Source organism: Curcuma longa, unplaced genomic scaffold (genome assembly GCF_044706935.1).
Source record: "Curcuma longa cultivar G26 ecotype Majalengka, Jawa Barat unplaced genomic scaffold, ITB_CL_G26_1.1 contig_25968, whole genome shotgun sequence".
Classification (NCBI taxonomy): Eukaryota; Viridiplantae; Streptophyta; class Magnoliopsida; order Zingiberales; family Zingiberaceae; genus Curcuma; species Curcuma longa.
Genome location: NW_027432944.1, coordinates 12,546 through 34,416, shown reverse-complemented (window position 1 = coordinate 34,416; position 21,871 = coordinate 12,546). Strand labels below are relative to the sequence as shown.

General features: G+C 38.3%; 3 protein-coding genes across 3 annotated transcripts; all 3 read left to right on the top strand.

Annotated features, from left to right (window-relative positions):
* The first annotated feature begins 4,610 nt into the window (after positions 1–4,610).
* On the top strand, positions 4,611–8,515 carry LOC141818776 (cellulose synthase-like protein D5). Its single transcript, XM_074706221.1, has 3 exons — positions 4,611–5,551; positions 5,691–6,495; positions 6,592–8,515. Exons 1-3 carry the CDS (start codon positions 4,611–4,613, stop codon positions 8,371–8,373), a joined length of 3,528 nt encoding a protein of 1,175 aa, XP_074562322.1. The 3' UTR covers positions 8,374–8,515.
* A 1,063-nt stretch (positions 8,516–9,578) lies between these two features.
* LOC141818778 (E3 ubiquitin-protein ligase IPI1-like) lies at positions 9,579–16,862 on the top strand. Its single transcript, XM_074706224.1, has 6 exons — positions 9,579–9,885; positions 13,590–13,762; positions 14,030–14,088; positions 15,413–15,441; positions 15,522–15,891; positions 16,063–16,862. Exons 1-6 carry the CDS (start codon positions 9,741–9,743, stop codon positions 16,517–16,519), a joined length of 1,233 nt encoding a protein of 410 aa, XP_074562325.1. The 5' UTR covers positions 9,579–9,740; the 3' UTR covers positions 16,520–16,862.
* A 571-nt stretch (positions 16,863–17,433) lies between these two features.
* Positions 17,434–20,664, top strand: LOC141818779 (uncharacterized). The gene is made up of 3 exons (XM_074706225.1): positions 17,434–17,621; positions 17,734–17,824; positions 20,309–20,664. Exons 1-3 carry the CDS (start codon positions 17,552–17,554, stop codon positions 20,406–20,408), a joined length of 261 nt encoding a protein of 86 aa, XP_074562326.1. The 5' UTR covers positions 17,434–17,551; the 3' UTR covers positions 20,409–20,664.
* Positions 20,665–21,871: the final 1,207 nt, after the last annotated feature.

The window sequence follows — 21,871 nt, the reverse complement described above, 5'->3', positions numbered from 1 at the left end:
ATTACGTCACTCAACTGAGCGTCATTAGCTTATGTATTCAACTAAAAATTGCAAAGGTAGAGATTTAAATTATGCATCGGCCTTTTCAATCTCTCTTATAATAATCAAAAAATTTCTCTTAAAAAATCATATTATTACCTCCATTAAAATTATATATATATAATGAGAGTTTTAATATTCTGCGTGATTCGTGCTGCGTGACCTCGTGAGCGACGCAGCCTGCATGACCTCGTGAGCGACGCAGCTGACCCATCGCCGTTGCCGCCGCCTTCACCGCGCTGTACGCCCACTGCTGGCTGTCGGGCCGGGCACGATCGACGCGCCGCTCATCGACACTTCGATCGATGTCAGATTTCGACCAGATTGTGGTCAGAATCCAACGCAATTGGCGGGAACGCGATCGGCAGTGGCACGTGCTGAATTCCGATCAAATCGCGATTGGATTTCGACAAAATCACGGTAGAAGATCAGTCGAGGAAGGGGTGCTGTGACATGCCAGTCCTTCCTCGGGCGGTCTCCAACTGTGATTTGGTCGGAAACGCGTTTAACAGTGGCGCGCACCGTTTCCGATCAAATCGCGATCGGATTCTGGTCAAATCGCGGTCGGAGACCGACCGAGGAAGGATCGGGTGTGACGACAATCCTTCCTCGGCCGGTCTCCGACCGTGATTTGATCGAAATTCGATCGCGATTTGATCGGAAATCAGCGCACGCCACTGTCGGCTGCGTTTCTAACTAAATTGCGTCAGATTTCGGCCGGAATCCGATGCCGAGCGACGCGCCGATGAGCGACGCGTTGATCGCGCCCGAGCCGACGGTAGTCGGATGGCGCGGTGAGGGCGGTCGGCAGCGATGGAGATCGGGGGCGAAACACTATATATTCTCATATTTATATGGTCAGATCTGATACGTGATCGCATGATGGACGATGGATCACATTGCATTTACGAACACACACGATGGAAGAGCGCAAAATATCAAATTTGTATATAATCATATCAGCCATATCCTATAGATAATCATTCTTATTTTTTTATCTCGTAATCCGGCAATCAAATAAATTCAATAAATAATTAAGATGACTAATCTTAACTTATTTAAAATCTTTGAAAAAAAAGTAACCGTAGGTGTTGGAGGAGTCAGCGGAACGTGGGAGAAGGTGACCATTTTCCCAGGCAACGCGCCGTGCCATGTGGCAGGCGCTGCCACTGATGGTGGCCTAGACGTGCCGATCGAATCTCGATGCAGCCCTAGTCGTCGTCACGGTGCCAGTCGCGACAAGAATGCGACTGTCATTGTCCACCGAACCAGCTAACCGTCCTCTGCGCGATCACATCCTTCTTATTTTACTTATTAACGTTATATCGCCGCCCAGTCGTTTCTCGCACGACCACTGTTAATATTTTTAAAGGCAGAGCGATTGGATTTGGATCTGACAATGAGACATAATTGACGTACGGTCGGTGGCTGGCACTGGCCCTGGCCCTGGCACGGGAGGCCAGTGCAGCGCGAGGAGGAAGATAGCGTCCAATCCGAAGTCGATGGCGTGACGTCTGCGATGACGAGTCTGTTCGATGAGTTCGAGTCGAGCTGCTCGCCCGTGCCTAGGGAGCTATCGCACTGTCAATGCGTGAATCAGTTAAATGACACTTGCGCAGTGAAGAAATTGTCAGGAATGTTAGGTGGTGATGGACCATGGCGTTGGGATAGAACAGGCGAAGAGGTTAAATGATAATGTTGAGGTTCCAGTTGGACGACTACTGTGGCTCGTATGCCGCAATAATGAACCTGCTGCAATCTGCAAAGAGGAGTCTGAGGTGTCGATATGTAATTTGTGTGGTGACGAGTCTGCTGTTGAAGCTGGTACTATGCGATTCCTTTAGGTCTGTTCATGACTTGTACATTGAGCTTGAATTCCAATCTGAACACATCGCGCGATCGTAAGTGTTGAAAAAAATGAGTTCTCGTGAACATATCTGAATTAAAGTTGGATGACTTATAGCTATAAGGATAAAATTTAGATTTTAGAAGAGAATATTTTTTTTAATTATAATTTTTCAATTTATCTTTTTATAGATCATAAAATAATACTTTCCTCCATTGTAGCTAAGAAAAAGTTTCTTGTGTAGAAAATGAACCTAGATTTCATAAAAATGGAGTTTTAGTTTCGCATTTAAAATTGCATGACTTTAAGATCGATTTATATCCTTAGGTTCGAATTTATGATGGCATTTAGATTCGAATTTCAACGAAGTCATAAAAGTGTTGAAAATGTGGTCATAGAAAATGAATTTTAGTTTTGCATTTAAAGTTGTATGAGTTTGAGATTGATTTATATATTAAATCATAATCTTAGGTTTTTCTCTAATGTGCACGATTCAAATTGTACTAAATTTAATTGACTTGTGTGTGAGTGTAATCTATGTGTTTTGTATGCATCGTCAAATTGAATATGGACTATTTTTTTTTGTCGGTTAATATGGACTTTTTTTTTTGTTGGTTCTAAAATGTGTAGTCGTGTGGGGTTGTTAGGTGGCACATACGCTATTATTTTTGTTGCGTCAAGTGTGTTACATACACATTAATAATCATCTAAAATTGATGAATAATAATAGTTGATCTGTAACTATTTGGATAGTAACGATCGATTATTAATGATCAATTATAATAATATTTAATTTGTCATGTACAATTAGTGTTTGATTACGAATATGATTGAGTTATTATATTTTAAAAAATAAACGTTTAACCAAACCTCTACACACTATCAGAGGATATGAATAGTGCTCAACACACCTTCTTGTTCAGCAACCTCGCCTCCGAACTTGACAACCTTACTTCTTGCTTGACAACTCAGCCAACTTGATAATCTTACTTTCCTGCTCAATACCTCTCTGTAAGATATCCAACTCAATAATTTGGGAGCTCTCTATTCGGCCCACTCGACAACTCATGCTACTTAACAACTCTGCTCAACCTCCCACTCAATAGCTTTCTGTCCAACCTTTCGCCTTAGCAGCTCGATCCACTTGGGTCACTCGAGCTGCTCAGCTCACTTGACAACTCGATTCACTTAGACCACTAAATAGTTAAGTCTACTTGGGTCAATCGGTAGCTCAATCACTCGAGCAATCTATAAACTTAGCCTTTTGAGGTAGCAACCTATTTAACCCAATTTGGTAGCGAATCAAATCTATCTCAACAAACTAGATAAGTCTGAATTTTATAATTTTTAATTCAATAAGTTTTTCATTTATTTACTACACTAATTATAAAGAAAGTAAGATTGTCCAACAGTAAGAGTTTTATTTATCCACATCAAAATCACCAGAAGCCTTGCTGTAACTTTCATATTTTTAAAAAATAAATTATGTATTTAAATTTTCTTGATTAATCTTGAAGATAGATGATTTTTTCTTTTGATTCATAGTAAATTTAGAATACAATTTATACCTACTCGAGATTCAAACGTGATTCTTTTATATATCCCTTAATTACTTCATCATTTCACTGCACCTATGCCTTTCTTATTGGACATTGATATTATGGTCAGAATTGAAGTTTCAATCACTCTTATGCAAAAAGTGAAATTCGTTACCTTAACAATTTTACACGATCGATCTACTATCATTTATAAAGAGATAAATTGAGAAGTTGCAATTGACCACGACGGAGGAAGATATTATCTCGACTTCGTCGAGATTCAAATCTGTGTCCTCTTCGCAACGCTACTCCATCGCAACTAATTTAGCTATGCCCTAGGACAAGCTTCAATCACTCTGATTCCTATCTTCTTAGTCATCTTCATTGTACAAATTAGAAGGTATTAAAAAAGCACACGTACAAGATAAATACCACTTCAACAAAAAGTGAAATCCACCACTATAGTGATCTCATACGATCGGTCTTATGATCATTTGTGAGGAGGTAAATTGAAAAGTTATAGTTGACCACGACGAAGGAGAGTATTATCTCGGCTTTATTGAAATTCAATTTTTATCTATTTCAATAATTATGTTCCATCCTAATCAATTTAATTATATCTCGGAAACACCAAACAAACACCACAAATGACCGTTGATGAACTCCTCGTTTACAATGAACGACGCTAACATGCTATCTCATGTGAAAATAATTTAACTACTGTCAGTTCATTGTTCATTTAATACCTAACCCTAGCGCAGAAGAAGCTGACAAACAATCCTCTATTTCCGAGCCGTTGTCCAGGAGAATGGATGGTCTATCAATCTTGACCGTCGATTTCATAATTTTCGCCGCCGAAGACGACTTGAGCGTCGATTTCTGTGGGGTTCACAATAAACGCTCTAAATTGACGCAATCGGACGGTCAAAGTTGAAAGCAAGTAGCCGTTGGCGTTCCATGGACCGTTCTCGAACGTTGAGGTCAAACGCGGCGACCGTTACAAATGCGCGAGTTTTTTCAAAAAAGGAAAACTTTTTTCTTCAGATAAGTTCAAGCTCAATGCTTCCTTCAACGGCCTGTAGTTTTCCCCAATCTTCTCTGTTTCCTTCCGTTCAATCTCCCAAAATCTTCGATTTCTTGTTTTTATTTGCGTGATTCGGTCTCAGGTTTGCTTTTCGAGAAGATCCATGGCGAGTCGGCGGGCATCGTCACCCGCTTCCCCTGTGACGATCACTGTCTGCTCCTCTGGTGGGAAGGAAGGCGGCGATGGACCCCTCCGCCGGAGCATCGGTTTGACCAGCCCAGTCCCGCGCCACTCCTTTTCCAACAAACCTGACTCCCCGGCCGCCAGGCCCTCTAGCTGCGGCCTCTCCGGCGGCGGCGCGCGGTACTGCTCCGTGGCCGAGAACGACGAGAGCCATGAACGCACCCCCTCCAAGTTCGTCCGCTACACCGTCCACATCCCGCCGACGCCGGACCACCAGCCGACACCTCTGCCGGAGGAGACCGTTGAGCCTGAGCCTCGGCCGCAGCGAAGCTTCATTTCCGGCACGATCTTCACTGGCGGGTTCAATTGCGTGACCCGCGGCCACGTCATCGAGTGCTCGGCGGAAAGCGTGCAGGTGGCGAAATCCGCTGGGCTCCTCTGCAAGATCAATGGATGCGACGGCGAGGCGTTCCTCAAAGGGATGAAGCCGCCGTGCGAATGTGGGTTCCTGATCTGCAAAGACTGCTTCTCGGAGTGCGCCGGGGACGGAGGAGGGCTGTGTCCCGGGTGCAAGGAGCCTTACGGGACCATGATCGACGAGGAGGGTTCGGCGTCTGAGGACGAGGGGAGAACCCTTCCTTTGACTTCAATGGCGGAGTTCAATCTCAAGGCCGGGAAGAGGCTATCGATGGTGAAATCGATGAAAGCACCGCACCAGCCTGGGGAGTTCGATCACAACCGTTGGCTCTTCGAGACCAAGGGAACATACGGGTATGGCAATGCAGTGTGGCCGACAGATGGATTCGGCGTCAACGGAGCTGAGTACAAGGGTTTCGAGGAGCCACCGGACTTTGAGGGGAAAAGCAGAAGGCCGCTGACAAGAAAGAATGCGGTGTCCCAAGCAATTCTCAGCCCATACAGGTAATTAACGCAATAATTTGCTACAAAAACAATTTGTTTTGAATGATTACAGAACACATCTTCGTTTGGTGAATCTAGTTAGCATTTGCTTCTACAATTGACAATGAGATTTTCCCAACCATTTCTGATTGCTCTTCAGGTTGCTCATAGTGATTCGACTTCTTGCCCTTGGTCTTTTCCTTACTTGGAGGATTCGACATCCTAATCATGATGCCATATGGCTATGGGGAATGTCTGTAGCTTGTGAGGTGTGGTTTGCATTTTCTTGGCTCTTAGACCAGCTTCAGAAGCTTTGTCCAGTTAACAGAGCAACGGATCTCTCCGTCCTCAACGAACGCTTCGAGCGCCAGAGCATTAGAAACCCCAAAGGCCGATCTGATCTTCCTGGAGTTGATGTATTTGTCTCGACAGCTGATCCAGAAAAAGAACCGCCTTTAGTCACAGCAAACACAATCCTCTCCATCCTTGCAGTCGACTACCCGGTTGAGAAACTTGCTTGTTACCTATCAGATGATGGAGGTTCTCTTCTGACATTTGAAGCCCTGGCTGAAACTGCTAGCTTTGCAAGAATTTGGGTTCCCTTCTGCAGAAAGCATGCCATAGAGCCAAGGAACCCGGAGGCCTACTTTGGCCAGAAGCGCGACTTTCTAAAGAACAAAGTCCGTCAGGATTTTGTTCGAGAGAGGAGGAAGGTTAAGAGGGAATATGATGAGTTTAAAGTAAGAATAAATTCTTTGCCTGAATCCATCAGGCGGCGATCTGATGCATACAATGCACACGAAGAGCTACGAGCTAAGAAGAAACAAATGGAGATCAAAGACGACATTTTGGAACCGACAGAGTTTGTCAAAGCAACCTGGATGTCTGACGGATCACACTGGCCTGGGACATGGTTTTCAGCTGCACCTGATCATTCTAGAGGCGATCATGCTGGTATAATTCAGGTAAAATTTTACTTACCTCACTCTTGTTCTTTGTATCGATGGAGTAATTGTCTACAACTTCAGATATTTGATAACATTATATCTTATCATTCATAGGTGATGCTTGTTCCTCCAAATCCTGAACCAGTAATGGGTAGTGTTGAACAAGAAAGTTTTAATCTTATAAACACCACTGATGTCGACATCAGACTTCCAATGCTTGTCTATGTTTCCCGCGAGAAGAGACCAGGATATGATCACAACAAGAAGGCTGGTGCGATGAACGCTTTGGTCAGAACAAGCGCAATAATGTCCAATGGCCCCTTCGTTCTGAATCTGGATTGTGATCACTACATCTACAACTCCTTGGCTCTAAGAGAAGGGATGTGCTTCATGCTCGACCGAGGTGGTGACAGGATATGCTATGTCCAATTTCCTCAGAGGTTTGATGGAATTGATCCAAGTGACAGATATGCTAATAACAATTTGGTGTTCTTCGATGTCACTATGAGGGCCATGGATGGATTGCAAGGTCCAATGTATGTTGGAACAGGCTGCATTTTTCGAAGGACTGCTCTTTATGGGTTTAGCCCTCCTCGTGCCACCGAACACCATGGTTGGTTTGGAAGGAAGAAGACTAAACTTTTCCTGAGGAAACCTACAATGGGGAAGAAGCATGATCGCAGTGAAAAGGACATCATATTACCACCTATTGCAGATGATGAGAACGACGAGTTAGATATAGAATCAGCATTGTTGCCGAAGAGGTTTGGTAGTTCAGCCACTTTAGCAGCATCCATTCCAATAGCTGAATTTCAAGGAAGGCTGCTTCAAGACATGCCTGGAGTTCAACAAGGCAGGCCTGCCGGTTCTCTGGCAGTCCCTCGAGAACCACTCGATGCTGCAACAGTGGCGGAAGCAATCAGTGTTGTATCTTGCTTCTACGAGGACAAAACGGAATGGGGGCAACGAGTTGGTTGGATATATGGTTCTGTCACTGAGGATGTTGTGACAGGTTACAGGATGCACAACAGAGGGTGGAGGTCAATCTACTGCGTCACCAAGAGGGATGCATTCCGAGGGACAGCTCCGATCAATCTAACCGATAGGCTGCATCAAGTCCTCCGGTGGGCGACTGGTTCAGTCGAGATATTCTTCTCCCAAAACAATGCGATCTTTGCGAGCAGGAGGATGAAGTTCTTGCAAAGAGTAGCCTACTTTAACTGTGGCATCTACCCCTTCACTTCAATCTTTCTATTGGTGTACTGCGTTCTTCCAGCAATCTCTCTATTCACAGGCCAGTTTATCGTTCAATCCCTGAGCATTACGTTTTTGATACTGCTCCTCGCAATCACCATTACTCTCTGCCTGCTCGCATTGTTGGAGATCAAGTGGTCTGGCATCACATTGCACGAGTGGTGGAGGAACGAGCAGTTCTGGTTAATTGGAGGCACTAGTGCTCACCCAGCTGCTGTCCTGCAAGGATTGCTGAAGGTCATCGCCGGCGTGGACATATCCTTCACTTTAACATCAAAGCCCGCAACCGACGATGATGCCGATGCTTTCGCTGAGCTCTACATTGTGAAGTGGAGCTTCTTGATGGTGCCTCCGATTACAATCATGATGATGAACATGATAGCAATAGCTGTGGGGACTGCGAGGGCAATGTACAGTCAGTTTCCACAGTGGAGCAAGCTTCTGGGAGGTGTGTCCTTCAGCTTCTGGGTTCTTTGCCATCTGTATCCGTTTGCGAAAGGCCTGATGGGGAGGAGGGGGAAGGTGCCGACGATCGTATTTATATGGTCTGGTCTACTCTCAAGTGTCATCTCCTTGCTTTGGGTGTACATAAGCCCCCCGGCAGGAGGAAGGAGGGACTACATGAGCTTCCAGTTCCCTTAGGAGGAGGGGGAAGGAGAAGCATCCTGCATGATGACTTCAGGTTTGCTTTCCATATTTTCTACATGAGCTTCCAGTTTCCTTAGGTGGAAGGAGAAGTACTCTATACTTCGTTATCAGTGTCTTTAGCTGTTGTAATCAGTTAGTCTGCAGTTTTAGCTACCTTAGAATTTGCATCTCACATTATTATGTCTCAATTTGTGTGTTTGTTGTGATATAGTTGAAATATTTGAATCAGATGTTGTTGATTTTATTTATTCAGAAATGATCTGCTGAGCGACTTCTTCGTACGCGCCTGTGAGCGCCGCCTCCGATCCATTGCCGCTGCCGCCGTGCCGTCTCCACCGGCCCGGGCGCGATCGACGCACTGCTCGTCGGCGCATCGGCCGGCGTTGGATTCTAGCAGGATTGTGGTTGGAATCCGGCACAATTTGGCTCGGAAGCGATCGACAGTGGCGCACGCCAAATTCCGATCAAATCGCGCCGGATTCCGACCAAATCACGGTCGGAGATCAGCCGAGATGCCAGTCCTTCCTCGGCCGGTCTCCGACCGCGATTTAGCCGGAATCCGATCGCAATTTGCGGCTGAAAACGCGGCCGGCAGTGGCTCGGGCGGTTTCCGATCAAATTGTGCCGGATTTCGACTACAATCTGGTCGGAATTCGACGCCGATCGACGCGTCGATGAGCGGTGCATCGATCGCGTGATGAACGATAGATCGGACGAGCGCTCACGAGCACGCATGAAGAAGTCGCTTAGCCGATCATTTCTGTTTATTTATTATCAAAATAATATTTCATCACGTCTCAATTTATTTTTATTTTAAAAATATCTTTATTTTTTGATAAATGGTATAACTAATATTAGTAGTTATACTAGCCAACTAACTAATATAAATAAATTATAATTATTATACGGATTAAAAATAAAATATTTTTGATTAAAATATAATTATATGTAGAAATAATGAAATTAAAATAAAATAACTAGATTCAACACGGATTGCAAGGATGCTAGAAGAAGCGGATCCGAAACCCGAATTATGGATCCATGTATTGTATTCTAAGATCCCTCAACGATCGCCGTCCTCTGGGCGCCGTTGATGACGTGGACATAAACGAACGGTTTAGCCATATGTTGGCGCATGAAGCATCATATGCGGGCTGTCACTCCCGGCCACGGAAATAATAAAACGCGGCGTTCTGAAAGGGACGGCGACGTCGTTTCGCGGGGGTAGGGGTGGAGATCGGGCGTTTCGTTGAGGTGGAAATTTAGGGCGCAGGCGCAAGGAAGGAGTTTGTGGATTTGGATTACGGTGGACGCTCCTCCTCTTGTCGTCCTTCGTTGCTCGAGGGTTAGGGCATGCAGAGATGGGACTCGAGGAGCTGGTTAAGGAAGGAAAAGAAGGCGAGGAGGTCGTGCACGACGTTGCCTGCTCGATCTGCCTTGAGGCCGTGAAGAGCAGAGGGGGCCGAGCCACTGCTCGGCTGCAATGCGGGCACGAATTTCATCTAGGTTAGTTTCTCTAGACGATTTTCTTCTTTCATTTTTTTTTCTTTGTTGCTGCTCCTTATATATGTTTTTTTCCCCGTTGGTTTCTGGTGTTTCTACATGGTAGGCAGTGAGATTTGGTGGAAAGATGCCTTTTTGGTGGTTTACTTGGGATGATTTTTGGTTTGCAACAAAAGATTTGTAAAGAGAAGTAATTACTGCTGTATTTTCCCCTCTTTTCTTATGATGGAAAGATGCCTTTTAGGTGGTTTACTTAAGGATAATTTTTGGTTTGCAATACAAAATTTCTAAAGAGAAGTAATTACTTCTGAACTTTCCCCTCTTTTCTTATGATGTATATTTTTCGATTCTGTCAAATCTGGCATGATTATTCTGAATTAGAGACATGTACTTCCATCCTACATGAGCTGCTTGCGTTTGTGAGAATTCCTGCTGATTCTTTGCGCTAAGTTCGATCTTTCTATGGAATTTAGGAGTAAGGGAGAGGAAAAGGAAGGAAAGAGAGGGAAGGGCAGTCACAAAAAAAAAAAAAAAAAATCAAAGCAACATATATACTTGCAAGAACCCAGCGTATATAGTTATACAGTTGAAGCAACCAAAATATTTGCAAACCAAATTGATAATTATCCGCTATGAATGCTTATGTTTTGAGAATGTGTATTGACTATGTCATTGCTGTTTGTGTCAATGGTGTCTGGCTTAATAAAAATGGGCAAACAATTGATCATCCACTTGTCCGTCATTCTATTCCACAGACGACATTTTATTATATTTGTTCCAGGGAAAATTTTCTCCGTGCTTTGGTATGCTATTTTTCTGTTAGAAGATGATATTCCAGCAGGTTTTCAGCTTCACTTTCCCACTACCATTGCCCTGTTCTCTCTTTGACAGACTAATGCCACAATTGAGATTCTAGTCCAATAATACTACTTCTTAAGATTCATGTTCTCAAGTTGCAATGGATTTTTTTAAAACCAAAAATAATCATGTTCAGCACTGTAGATTTAAAAGTACCACAATTAATATACTGCTTCAATCAATCTTGACCAACAGGTAAAGAAACTGATATAAACCATAATCCACCAGGAGAAAAAAAAAGAATGCATGCACTTTGGTAATACAGTACCAAGCTTTTATTATTCCCTTTAGAAGTAAGAATCATGTTTTGACTTTTGATTCATTAGACAAGGTATAAAAGAGACAAAGTTAAACAACATAAACAGTAAAAGAGCTGGGGAGATTCAAAAAAGTTAGTTTGTTTATCTTGAATCTTTTGAAAGATAGGTAGATAAATATATTATCAAGATAATTAAGGAGGCGTTAGTTACATTAAGCGATAGCGGCATTTGAATGCTAGATGATATTCCAAACAGCTGGAATAGTAATAAGTTGTTCAGATCAAATGAACTCTGCGAACTAAAATATCAAAGAAATGTGAAGCAAAACCCCTCAAAATCTACTGAAATGGTGTTGAGATGGACATGTGATGCTAATCATAGCAGATGGTATGGTATAATGCAAATGGAGGTTGGAGATAGTAATGGCAGATAAACAAGAAAAAGATATCCAAGGTTAGACTGCTCTGTACTTTGACCAAGCAAGATATACAAATGAAATGATCAATAAGGTGAGTCTGTACATATTGAACATGCCAGTTGAAGTAAGACGACATAGGAAGCTCGGGCACCTTTTTTTTCATGGGAGGGTCCTCACACTTTAAGAACATCACAATAGGATTTTTTTACTGCATTTGCCTTCTAATTATATCCAATTTTTTGTTTTATTTATTCTTAAAAAGCAAATAAGCTGGGCATCCATATTGTAAAGTGCAGGCTAGGTTGCACATGCTGAGTTTTCTTTGATCTAATTTACTGCTACAAAAGAATTCCAACTCCGTGTTAGTAAATCATTTTTAATTATGTGAATTCTAGCTCTTATATTTGTTTTTACAAGAGGAAATGAGAATTGAAACTCCATTTCTTATGTTTTGAATTAAAGGATACTGTATTGATATTATGTATGATTCATGTTGTTCAATTCTTTAGTTCCATTATTTTTAGAATTTTTCAATAATCATAAAACTGTGATCATAGAATTCTTTTTATTGAAACCTTCTGTATCTTCACTTTTGTGAAAGTAGAATTGTAATTCTCATTTTTTGTAATTTTCCAAAAGTAGCTATCTGATACATACATACAATTATAAATTTATATTTGTCGCACTAAAAATGCTACTGTTAGCACTATATTTACTCTTCACTTTGCCTATCTGCTAGTATCTTTGGTGATGATATATTCTGTTAAATATCTCGTTAAGCTATTCCAGAAGATCAGAGGGGTGCCGGTGCAACTGCTAAGACTTGAGAGTCTGTTGGGCCTTTGTTTAGTTAGTCATTTCTAAACCATGGTTCACCAGATCAAACTTCCAGATTTTGATTTCCCAATTAGAGCTCAATAACTACAATTTTATTCTCTCCATGGTTTTTTATCTTTCACCTTATGACTGTTCTCCCTTCTTTTCACAGTTTGTAAAGAAACACAAATTGGTATGATAAAACATTGTCGAATAATGGTTCATATTGTGAATCAAATTCTAGAATTGCAAATCCTATCAAATCATGAATTCAATTACAAATTGTAAAATAATTTAAAAAGATTCCTACCTTGGAATAATTTTTACATTGTATAATATATACAATAAGGCCATTCTATTTTATATCGCAGCATGATTAATGGGGCATGTTGATCTTGATTGACAACAATAAAATGTGGTTGATATTTCACATATAAAAATTTTCAAAATATTATCTTTCAATTAAAAATGAAATGGCAATAGGACATTTCACATTGACTATCTTTAGCAATGGAACACTCACCATTGATTCTTTAGGCCAAAATTTCTTTTTCTACGTCAAATTTCATCCTTCCTAGCCTCTGCATTTGTATCCTTTTATAACATTCATATTTATTTATTTATGTGATAGGCTGGCTTACTTTTTGATGGGGTTGGGTTTATTTAATTGGTTGATTTTGATGAGGGCTATTTGATCTTTAATGAGGTTTTTTTCCCTGATAATATAAAAATTTAGAGTTACATTTAATTGAATTGTCACTATCCTTTAAGTTTTGATTCAGATATACTACACATATCGTGACAATACAAATTGTCAACCCTATGGTTTTATCAACTATGATTGGAATTTCTTAAACTTTGGTTGACATCCACCATTGATCATTCAACTCTGAATTCCTGCTTTTCACATTCTTCAGAACATAGCTTTTTTACTACAATATTTTCTGAGTTTCAAACATTAGTTCCAAGGTCAGTTCCCATAGCTCTTCATAATGAGAACCTATTAGGGTGCTTAGTTTCTATCATTACATGCTGTTTAATGTTAAACTAAGGACAAAGTTAACTTATACTCACAGGTCAATCATGGTTGTTGAATTAGTTTTCTTTTTCAAAAATTTCACAGAATACTGAAAAACATTTATCCTTATGCTAAATATGAGGATCAATAAAATAATTAAAAGCAGTCAAATTGGTACTGTTCTTTTGCCAAGTAATGTGGCGTACAATCCCTTTTTCAGTTAATGCACCTTACAGGATCCCCCCTTTTTTCCCCACTTAACTGCCATGATAAATTGCCTCTTCGAGCTGAACTTTAGCAGACTTACTAATTGTCATTGCAAAATTATTTGCTTCAGATTGCATTGGTTCTGCCTTTAATGCTAAAGGAGTGATGCAATGCCCAAATTGTCGAAAAGTTGAAGAGGGAGGAAATTGGCTCTATGCAAATGGTTGCCATCCAACCCCAGATCTTGCTGTTGATGAGTGGATGCATGATGAAGACCTTTACAATCATAGTTACACTGAACCTGTATGCTGATAGTGATAACTTAAATTATTACTCCTTATTAAGCATATTTGCATTTGTTTATACTTTCAATAACTCATCCAGTTTAGAAATTGAACAAATAGAAATCTCACTAAGAAAAAAACTTCCATACCAGACTTTGCATGACTTTTTGAGTATAATGGTTTTTCTGTGATTCCCTTTCTCTTGTTGTCTCCTCTTATTATTTGTCAGATCTTTTGTTTCAGTTGAATTTTTTTTCTGATCACACTTTTCTATTTGTTTCTACAGTCAGATGGGGGTCATTGGTGCCCTTTCAGTAGCTTGGCAAGAATTCGATCATTGTTTGAGTAAGTTTGCCATTTATATGATCTTTCTATATTGTATAATGGCAACCACTTTTTACTTTTTGTGCTTTTACAAGATTCGTTACCAACCTTTTTTTTTTTCAGAAATAAATGTCATTTTTTTTGTTTTTATGTTGAAAATTAAGAATTGGAGATTGAAAACTATGGTAAGCTTGGAAGCAGCCCCTCACTCCCACAACAACATTAGATCTAATGAGGTTAACTACATTTTGAGGGAAAGGACCTATGATATCACAACCAAAATTTAGAAGTTTTAGGGACCATATTTTGGCCTGACCAAAGAACCAAACACCCATTCAGCCTAGTTGGAGAATTGGTCATGCACTCAGTTCGACCTGAGAATATCTTGCAACTTATAGTGTTTAGTATAAGTGTACTTAGAAGTACTCTTGCTTAAGTAAAACAATGATAATATAAAAAATATATTTAAAATAATTATTTTTAATTGAATTTAAAAGTTAGTTATAAATTGTATATTTAATCTTGATTTTTATTTTTATTTGTGATTAAATTATTATTATTTTATTTTATTATAGAACTTTTACTATATGATTTATATTAAAATTTTAGCATTCAAAATTTTAATTGTTTTTCAAACCTACAATTTGCTCTATATGTTAGAATGTTTATAGTATATTCATAACCTACAATATATTTATAGTTAGAATTTGCTTATACGTTAGAATTTAAATTGTTTTTCATATCTACAATTTGCTGATTTTATAACCATTCCCCTTTTTAGGGAAAATCAAAACCAATGATGCAGAAATCTGATTGAACAAAGATTATAAGCTTTGATCATTCCATTTATTTCACATGTGATGGTTCTTAGAATTTGATTGTCAAATCTTGTGTGAGATACAGAGCTTCTTGTTCAAATTATGAAACATCTCAATTTATAAATTTATAAATTGTGCTCTTCCTTTCTCCCTCGTAAGAAACAAAAGTTGCATTTATTGTCTGTTTCCTTTCCGATGAATTAGGGTGTGAAAAGTCTATTGGAAACTGCTAGAAGTAAACCTTGAGGTAGATATACATAATACTGTTTGCTTTCTTTGGATTTGCATAAACAGCAAATCTAACTGCATGTTTGAATGACATTCTCTTGTGTGTGTTTTTTTAAACTCATGTTGCGCAGGAATTGCATTGCGTTTGTTAATTACTGAACTTTTGTTCATAAAAGGAGCACAGTTCACATAATTCTTTCTAACGCACTCCCTTATTGTTGGTGGTGACCATATTCCTTGCTAAAAGATGCAATCTTTATTGTGCATTAGTGACCTAACTTCGCCTTTCTATTTTCTAGGGAAGGTGAATCTTCTTCAGCCGTCGCTTGTAAGTTGTTGCTTCAGAAATATTAAATAAACGCCATGTGAACTAAATTGGAATAATGAAGCATAATTTTGTTTTTGCAGTTCGTGATCTTTTTGGATATCATGCTATTATTACTGAGCACCAGGCTACAATGCCATCAGCTCATCCCTGCCCTTTCATAGCTCACACGCAATGGCTCCAACCTCCTCCCAATCAGTCATTTGATTTACTGCCTGATGGTCTTGGATATCACCAACAGTGGAGTTACTTCTCGAGACCAAGAGATATTCACACTCAAATTGTGGCACTAAACAATTTGAGAAATCATGCGTGGGGACATCACCATCATCCATATTACCCTCCTAATGCCCACATTAACAGTGCTGATCTAGCATCTCACCTTTCCAGGTCTGAAACAGATGGTTTTCCTAGTGCCGATTCTGTTTTCCATCCATTTGTTTTCAGCCGCGGGTGAGTTATGTTCATTTATCTATTTATGATATGCCAACTTGTGCATTCATTCAAATAATATGACCGGCAATTGTCGTATCTACGATCCCCTATTAATATGTTTGCATGCTTACTTTACTCCGCTATTTCATGCCCTCAACAGAGTTCAACTTTGCTCCTGTTTTCTTGCAGAAATGGAAATGGCTCGAGACCTGGAGCTATCAGTTCCTCTGTTCCCTCCATGGTTCCACCACACTCTAGAACCCATGCCAATTTTTCTGAAGTCTACCAGCGTCAAAATTCTCAAAATGTGCACGGAACAAACATGCCACAGCCAGCAACTTTGAGGGGTCTCAATTCAGGAGAACATACCTGTCCTTTCGCGATATCTTCAACTGGTTCTTTCAATGCCGGGGCAATTCAAAGTATCCTTCGCCATCCATGGGAGCCTGATGGTGCATCAACACATCTGTTTTCACCTGTTGACAGGGAATCCATTGCTCGGGGCCCTTTCCCTCGGCCGAATGGTGCATCGGATTCCAACTCACCGATGAACTACTTGTCGCTGCCGAATGGCCCCGAGAGGTTATCAGCGCAAGCTGGATACAACCAAACAATTCCTCCAGTTCGCATGCTGTCCCTGATGTGATGCAAATCTGCCATTTCTAGACACTGATCGATATTTCATTTTGGGATATACAAATAGTCGACTACCTCAAGTCTCTCCTTGAATTATGATCGACTGCCCTCGGTCGCAAGGCTATGAAGTAGTTCTGTTTGGACTGCTTCTATCGTTTATAAACTTCTCGGACATGTCTATTCTCATGGAGAAGATGAATGACTAGAAATGGCATGAGTGAAACAATCTGTTTTGAAACTCTTGGTGAAGGGGAGACCCCCATAAGCTTAAAAACTTGCACATTTTCTTAGTGGGAAAATGTATCGTCAAATTATAAACTATTTTTCCAAGACTTCAGCTGGTGCTTTACTTCTCTTTTGCCTTCTTGAGGTTTGTCTATATATTAAATTTAAAATATAATTTATGTACATTTAAAAGTCACTTTCAAGAAATTCGTTCCATATGGTGTTTTATTAAGAGCAATCTCATGTCTATTTAATTTTATAGGTATTTATTTTTAAAAAAATCAATTTTATTTTTAACAATGTAAATTCAATTCAACTAAATATTATATTTTAAGTTTACAGATTTATTTAATTTCAATTAACCAAGATGCTTAACTATTCAACCTAGCCAATTGAATAAGGTTAGTTTTCTTTAAAAATATTTTAGCTAAATGGCTAAATTTAATTAACTTTTTCCCCTAAAAGATTTTATTTATTTATTTCCTAAAAGTAAAAAAAACCATATTTTTTATGTAATTAAATATACATTTGCTTTCCATTTTTAAATTTTTTAAGCTCATTTTTTTTAAAAAAAGTTTTTAAGTATTTCCAAAAATAAACCGCGTTCTAATCTGAAAATTAGCAAGAATTTTTAATTTGAATGTTTCGCCAACCCTAGCTTGAATAAAAAGCTACGGTGGAAGTTGTCAAGGTACATCCCCCTTCCATCTTTAAATTGCCAACTTTTCTCCGCCACCGCCTGCGTGCCGTTTCCAACTTTCTTCGACGAAAAGCGAAAGAGACCAAGACAGAGCGGAGGAGCGATCGTCTGAGGAGAATGGCGGAAGGGCCGAGCTCGTTCGAATCTTTGAGGACATGGGTCGTGGAGCACAAGCTTCGAGCCGTCGGTACTTCTTCTCTCCCCTTCTTTCTGTCGATTGTGTGTTTTTTTAAAAAGGTTTGATCGCTTAAGAGGGATCTGACATGATTTTTATATCGTGTTTTGTTGGTGGCGAAAAGGGTGCCTTTGGCTCAGCGGGATCGCGGGTTCCATCGCCTACAACTGGTCTCGCCCTAACATGAAAACCAGCGTTAAGCTCATCCACGCGAGGTTTGTTTTGTCTGATCTCTTCTTCTTCCCTCGGCTAATATATCCTGGAATTTATTTATTCGTAAAGAGTAGTATCTGGGAATTGCAGCTTCTGATCGCAATCAATTGTTTCGATGGTTTATTTTTTGAGAATTAGGGTTTTTTTTAGTTGGGGAAAAACATTAACTGAAAGTCTATGATTTAATTCCTGAAAAGAAATAATGTTTACCTTTTTGGCTTTGATTCTTGTTAAAGAACATATGATTTATATTTCCCCTTCTGCGAGACTAGCCACGGGCATGTTAGTGATATTATTAGAATTTTTCGATGAAATTTGTTTTTGAAAAAGGTTTTCAAAACATGGAGAAAGAGAAAAAAGAAAAGAAAAAGATAGCCTCGAAGCTCTTGGGATTCTAATGGGAAAATTCAGATCGAAACATTTAATTTTAGATTGCCCTATAAAGTTATGTCTTGGTAAATAGATGAATTTAGTGAAGGCACCACGAGTCTTTGCATATGAGCAGTGCACCGTACCACTATGCTTGAATGCACACATCGAGGTATCTACATGATATATTAGGCACATGTGGCAAATGCGACTTACACGACACATATAAGGTGCAATGTTGTGCTTTATTAATGCACTCTTAGTCGAGTGGATCACAATCTCTTCCTTGGTAGTGCAAATTTTAGAAGAGTAGATGATCATAAACTTTATCACACATTTCATATTCATTTACCAATCCTCACGGTCCTCATGATTTACCTATTCTTTAACCTTCTGTATGTATGCTCACAGTTATTGATCCATATTTAACATGCAACTTTGAGTTTTTAGTGGTGGCATTGAATGTTTATAGGATTATAATGATTTTCTTTAGTAGTGCTTCTTGCAATACTTAGGGCATCATGTTCAAAATAGTGGTCTACATCACAAACAAGTTTTGCCTGTGGATGGATGAGTAGAAAAGTTCCATTCATTCAGTTACGTTAAAATATATGATCATCTTGGAAATATTTGCATTGTAATATTTACTATAAATCTGCTTTTGATCTGTTTTAAGGGTCGCCAAAATATTTGCATTGTATTATTAGTTAGTGATCTCAAATTGTCTTCTACTGCTGTATTGCAAAGTGTTTAGAAATCAGATTAATTTATTAAACTAATTTGCTTATATGGAAATTAATGAAGTTTACGATAGCATCTTATCTCTTTCTTGAATAATAAAATTTTGTAAAATAAGCTGAAGATTAGTGTAAAGAGAAATGTGCTTATGAGGCTTTCCTTAAAAAGTTTTCTGAAAATCATATCTTTGGAGATGGTTTTTTGATGAAAACACATTGAGTATATAACTGTGAGAGTTTTGGTAAGGTATTTTGGATTTTAGAATGGATTCTGAAGTGTTAATTTTGAAGCCAATAAAATTATATGCATTGTTGCCTTAAGCGAAGCTAGATCACGAGTTTGGTTCTTTTCATCTGAATTCTATTCATTGATGCCAGTTATAGGTCAAGACACCAGAATGTGTGATAAATACCCAGTCACATGTTCAAGTAAATGTTTTAAAAGTCAAAATGCTTCAGTTTACTACCATCTTCAACTACTGCTAGTTCACATGCAAAGAAAAATGTAATCTATAATTTCATCCTCAGGATGAATCATTCTAAAGATGGAAAAGTACCTCATGGAGGAAAGTATCTAACAAGATAATGAGACAATTTATGAAATCTATGGAAAACTTACGCTGCAGCTCTGGATGTTGATACTGATTAGAATTCAAGCCAACAGTTTTATATAAATTACCAAACAATTGAAGCAGAGGGAAAAAGCTACTGCTATATATTCCTACATGATTTTGTCAGAAAATTATCCTTCAGACTTCTGCTTCCTTACTTTCAGGCTTACCAGTTTTCTTACTCTTGTTTGAACGCATGGCTTTCTTTTAGTAATTGGAATAGGTCATGGCTACAACATCCAACCCTGTTAACTTTGTTTCTAGAAAATCCAGAATCTTGCCTTACTCTTCATCATTTTGCTTATGCGCACTGCAAATTTGTCCCAAATATCTGAAAATCTACTTCAGCTCGACAAGTGTGTCAAATACTTAATTTGGTGTCCATTTGCAAGAAAGAAGCAGGAGTCTAAACATTTGCAAGTCTTATGCTCTAGGTCATATGCTATATATCTTAAAGATTGTATCAAGAAGGTTTACTAAACCCTTCAAGTTTCTCAACCCTTATTGGTCAACAAATGGTGATTGTGATGATTTGATTTTTTACATCATACATTATTCTGGTATTTAATCTTCAACACTCCATTTACTTGAAAGGAAGAAAAATAACACCGAAGATGTACTAAATGATAAGCCTCCTGCATTCAAGTCTAAACTTGGCTGAATCTATATTTGCTTCTGTAACTCGCGAATTGTTAACAATGGAATTCTCTGTCATCTTTTCTTGTTGCCTTTGTGTTCCTAAAAACTGTGCGATATCTAAACCTTGCAGGTTGCACGCTCAGGCGTTATCATTAGCTGCCGTGACTGTAGCTGCTGTGGTCGAGAACTATGATCATCAATCAAAACCAGAATCAAAGGTGTCCACATAAAGATTAAGGATTTCCTATGATTCTTCCCCAATGATAATGGGCAGTTAATTCTTGGACCGCACCTTGTTCCTGCGACGGTGAATATTCTTTTCTTAGTCAACTCATTGGATGGATACCAATATTTTCTGTTGAGGCAGAGTTTTAACTGTCTTTTTTCTGGCAACATTTTTAATATTTTCACTTGTTCGGTTCATTTCTATTAATTATGCATCTGCAGGATATGACTCGTTATATAAAAACACCAAATTATGGTTCCTATTTGTAGAAATTCCTTGAAGCTTAAGAAATGTATAATTAAAATATATTGGGCAAAAACAGATGAACTACATATGTTATTATAGCATCTACTAATAATAACTACTACAACATGCTATTTATCAACACTTGTGTATATATATTGTATTAATTATAAATCATAATGATTGATTGGTGTTATCTTAAGTGGAATAAGATTTCATGAGTTCATATGTTATAGTAATTATGATTCATAATTGATATAATATATCATATTGATTAGTGCCTACTTAATTAAATTAATAAGATTTTATATATGTAATAACTACAGTTAATTGTTATTATAATATTATTATAATAATATATTATTGATTAGTGTTTGAATAAGAAATTCATCTTACAGCAGTTAGATTGATAAGGTAAAAAGGAATAATTTGGATAATAAAAATAGTGTGAGATATTATTTTGATAATGGGTGAAAAAGATACGATTTTAATAAAAAGGAATTCTCTTTTACTTTTACTTTTAGCCTCTTATTTTTTTATTTTTAAAATACTTTTTACAACTTTAATAAAAACTAATACGATTTACTTAAAATTATTATAAAATCATTTTGATCAAACTAATTTAAAGCTGGTATTAAATGGCGCTTCGATCAAAGCCTAAAGGACGCTTTCTTGACAATAACAAAAATATAAATAGAGTACGTAATAAAGAAAGTTGAATATGAAAAATGCCTTCTAATATCTATTGCATATTTGAATGCCCTTTAAAATTAATTAACAATAAAAACCCTTTAAAAAGTTATTTTATTGTTGAAATATTTGTTTCTCTTTAATAAATAAATTGATATTTTATTGAATCACACAATAAAATTTTGATATTATCTAAATCACACACTCAACTTTTATAATACTCAAATCATGTATCATATTTTTAAAATATCTCTCTTTTTTTTATAAATGTATCAGTGAGTTTCATCTAAAATTGATTGACGGACATAAAAAATTTTAAATTTTTTTGTGAGTTTCATCTAAAATTGATTACTTTAAAAAATTCTGAATAACTAAAATTAAAATTTTGTATTTAAAACCTTTAATAGCGAATTAAATTGAGAATATATTTTTAAATTGTTACTCTATTAATTAAAAAAATTATTATTCTCAATTTATGTGGTTGATTTCAGATATATATATATATATATATATTAACGAGGTTTTCAGATATAT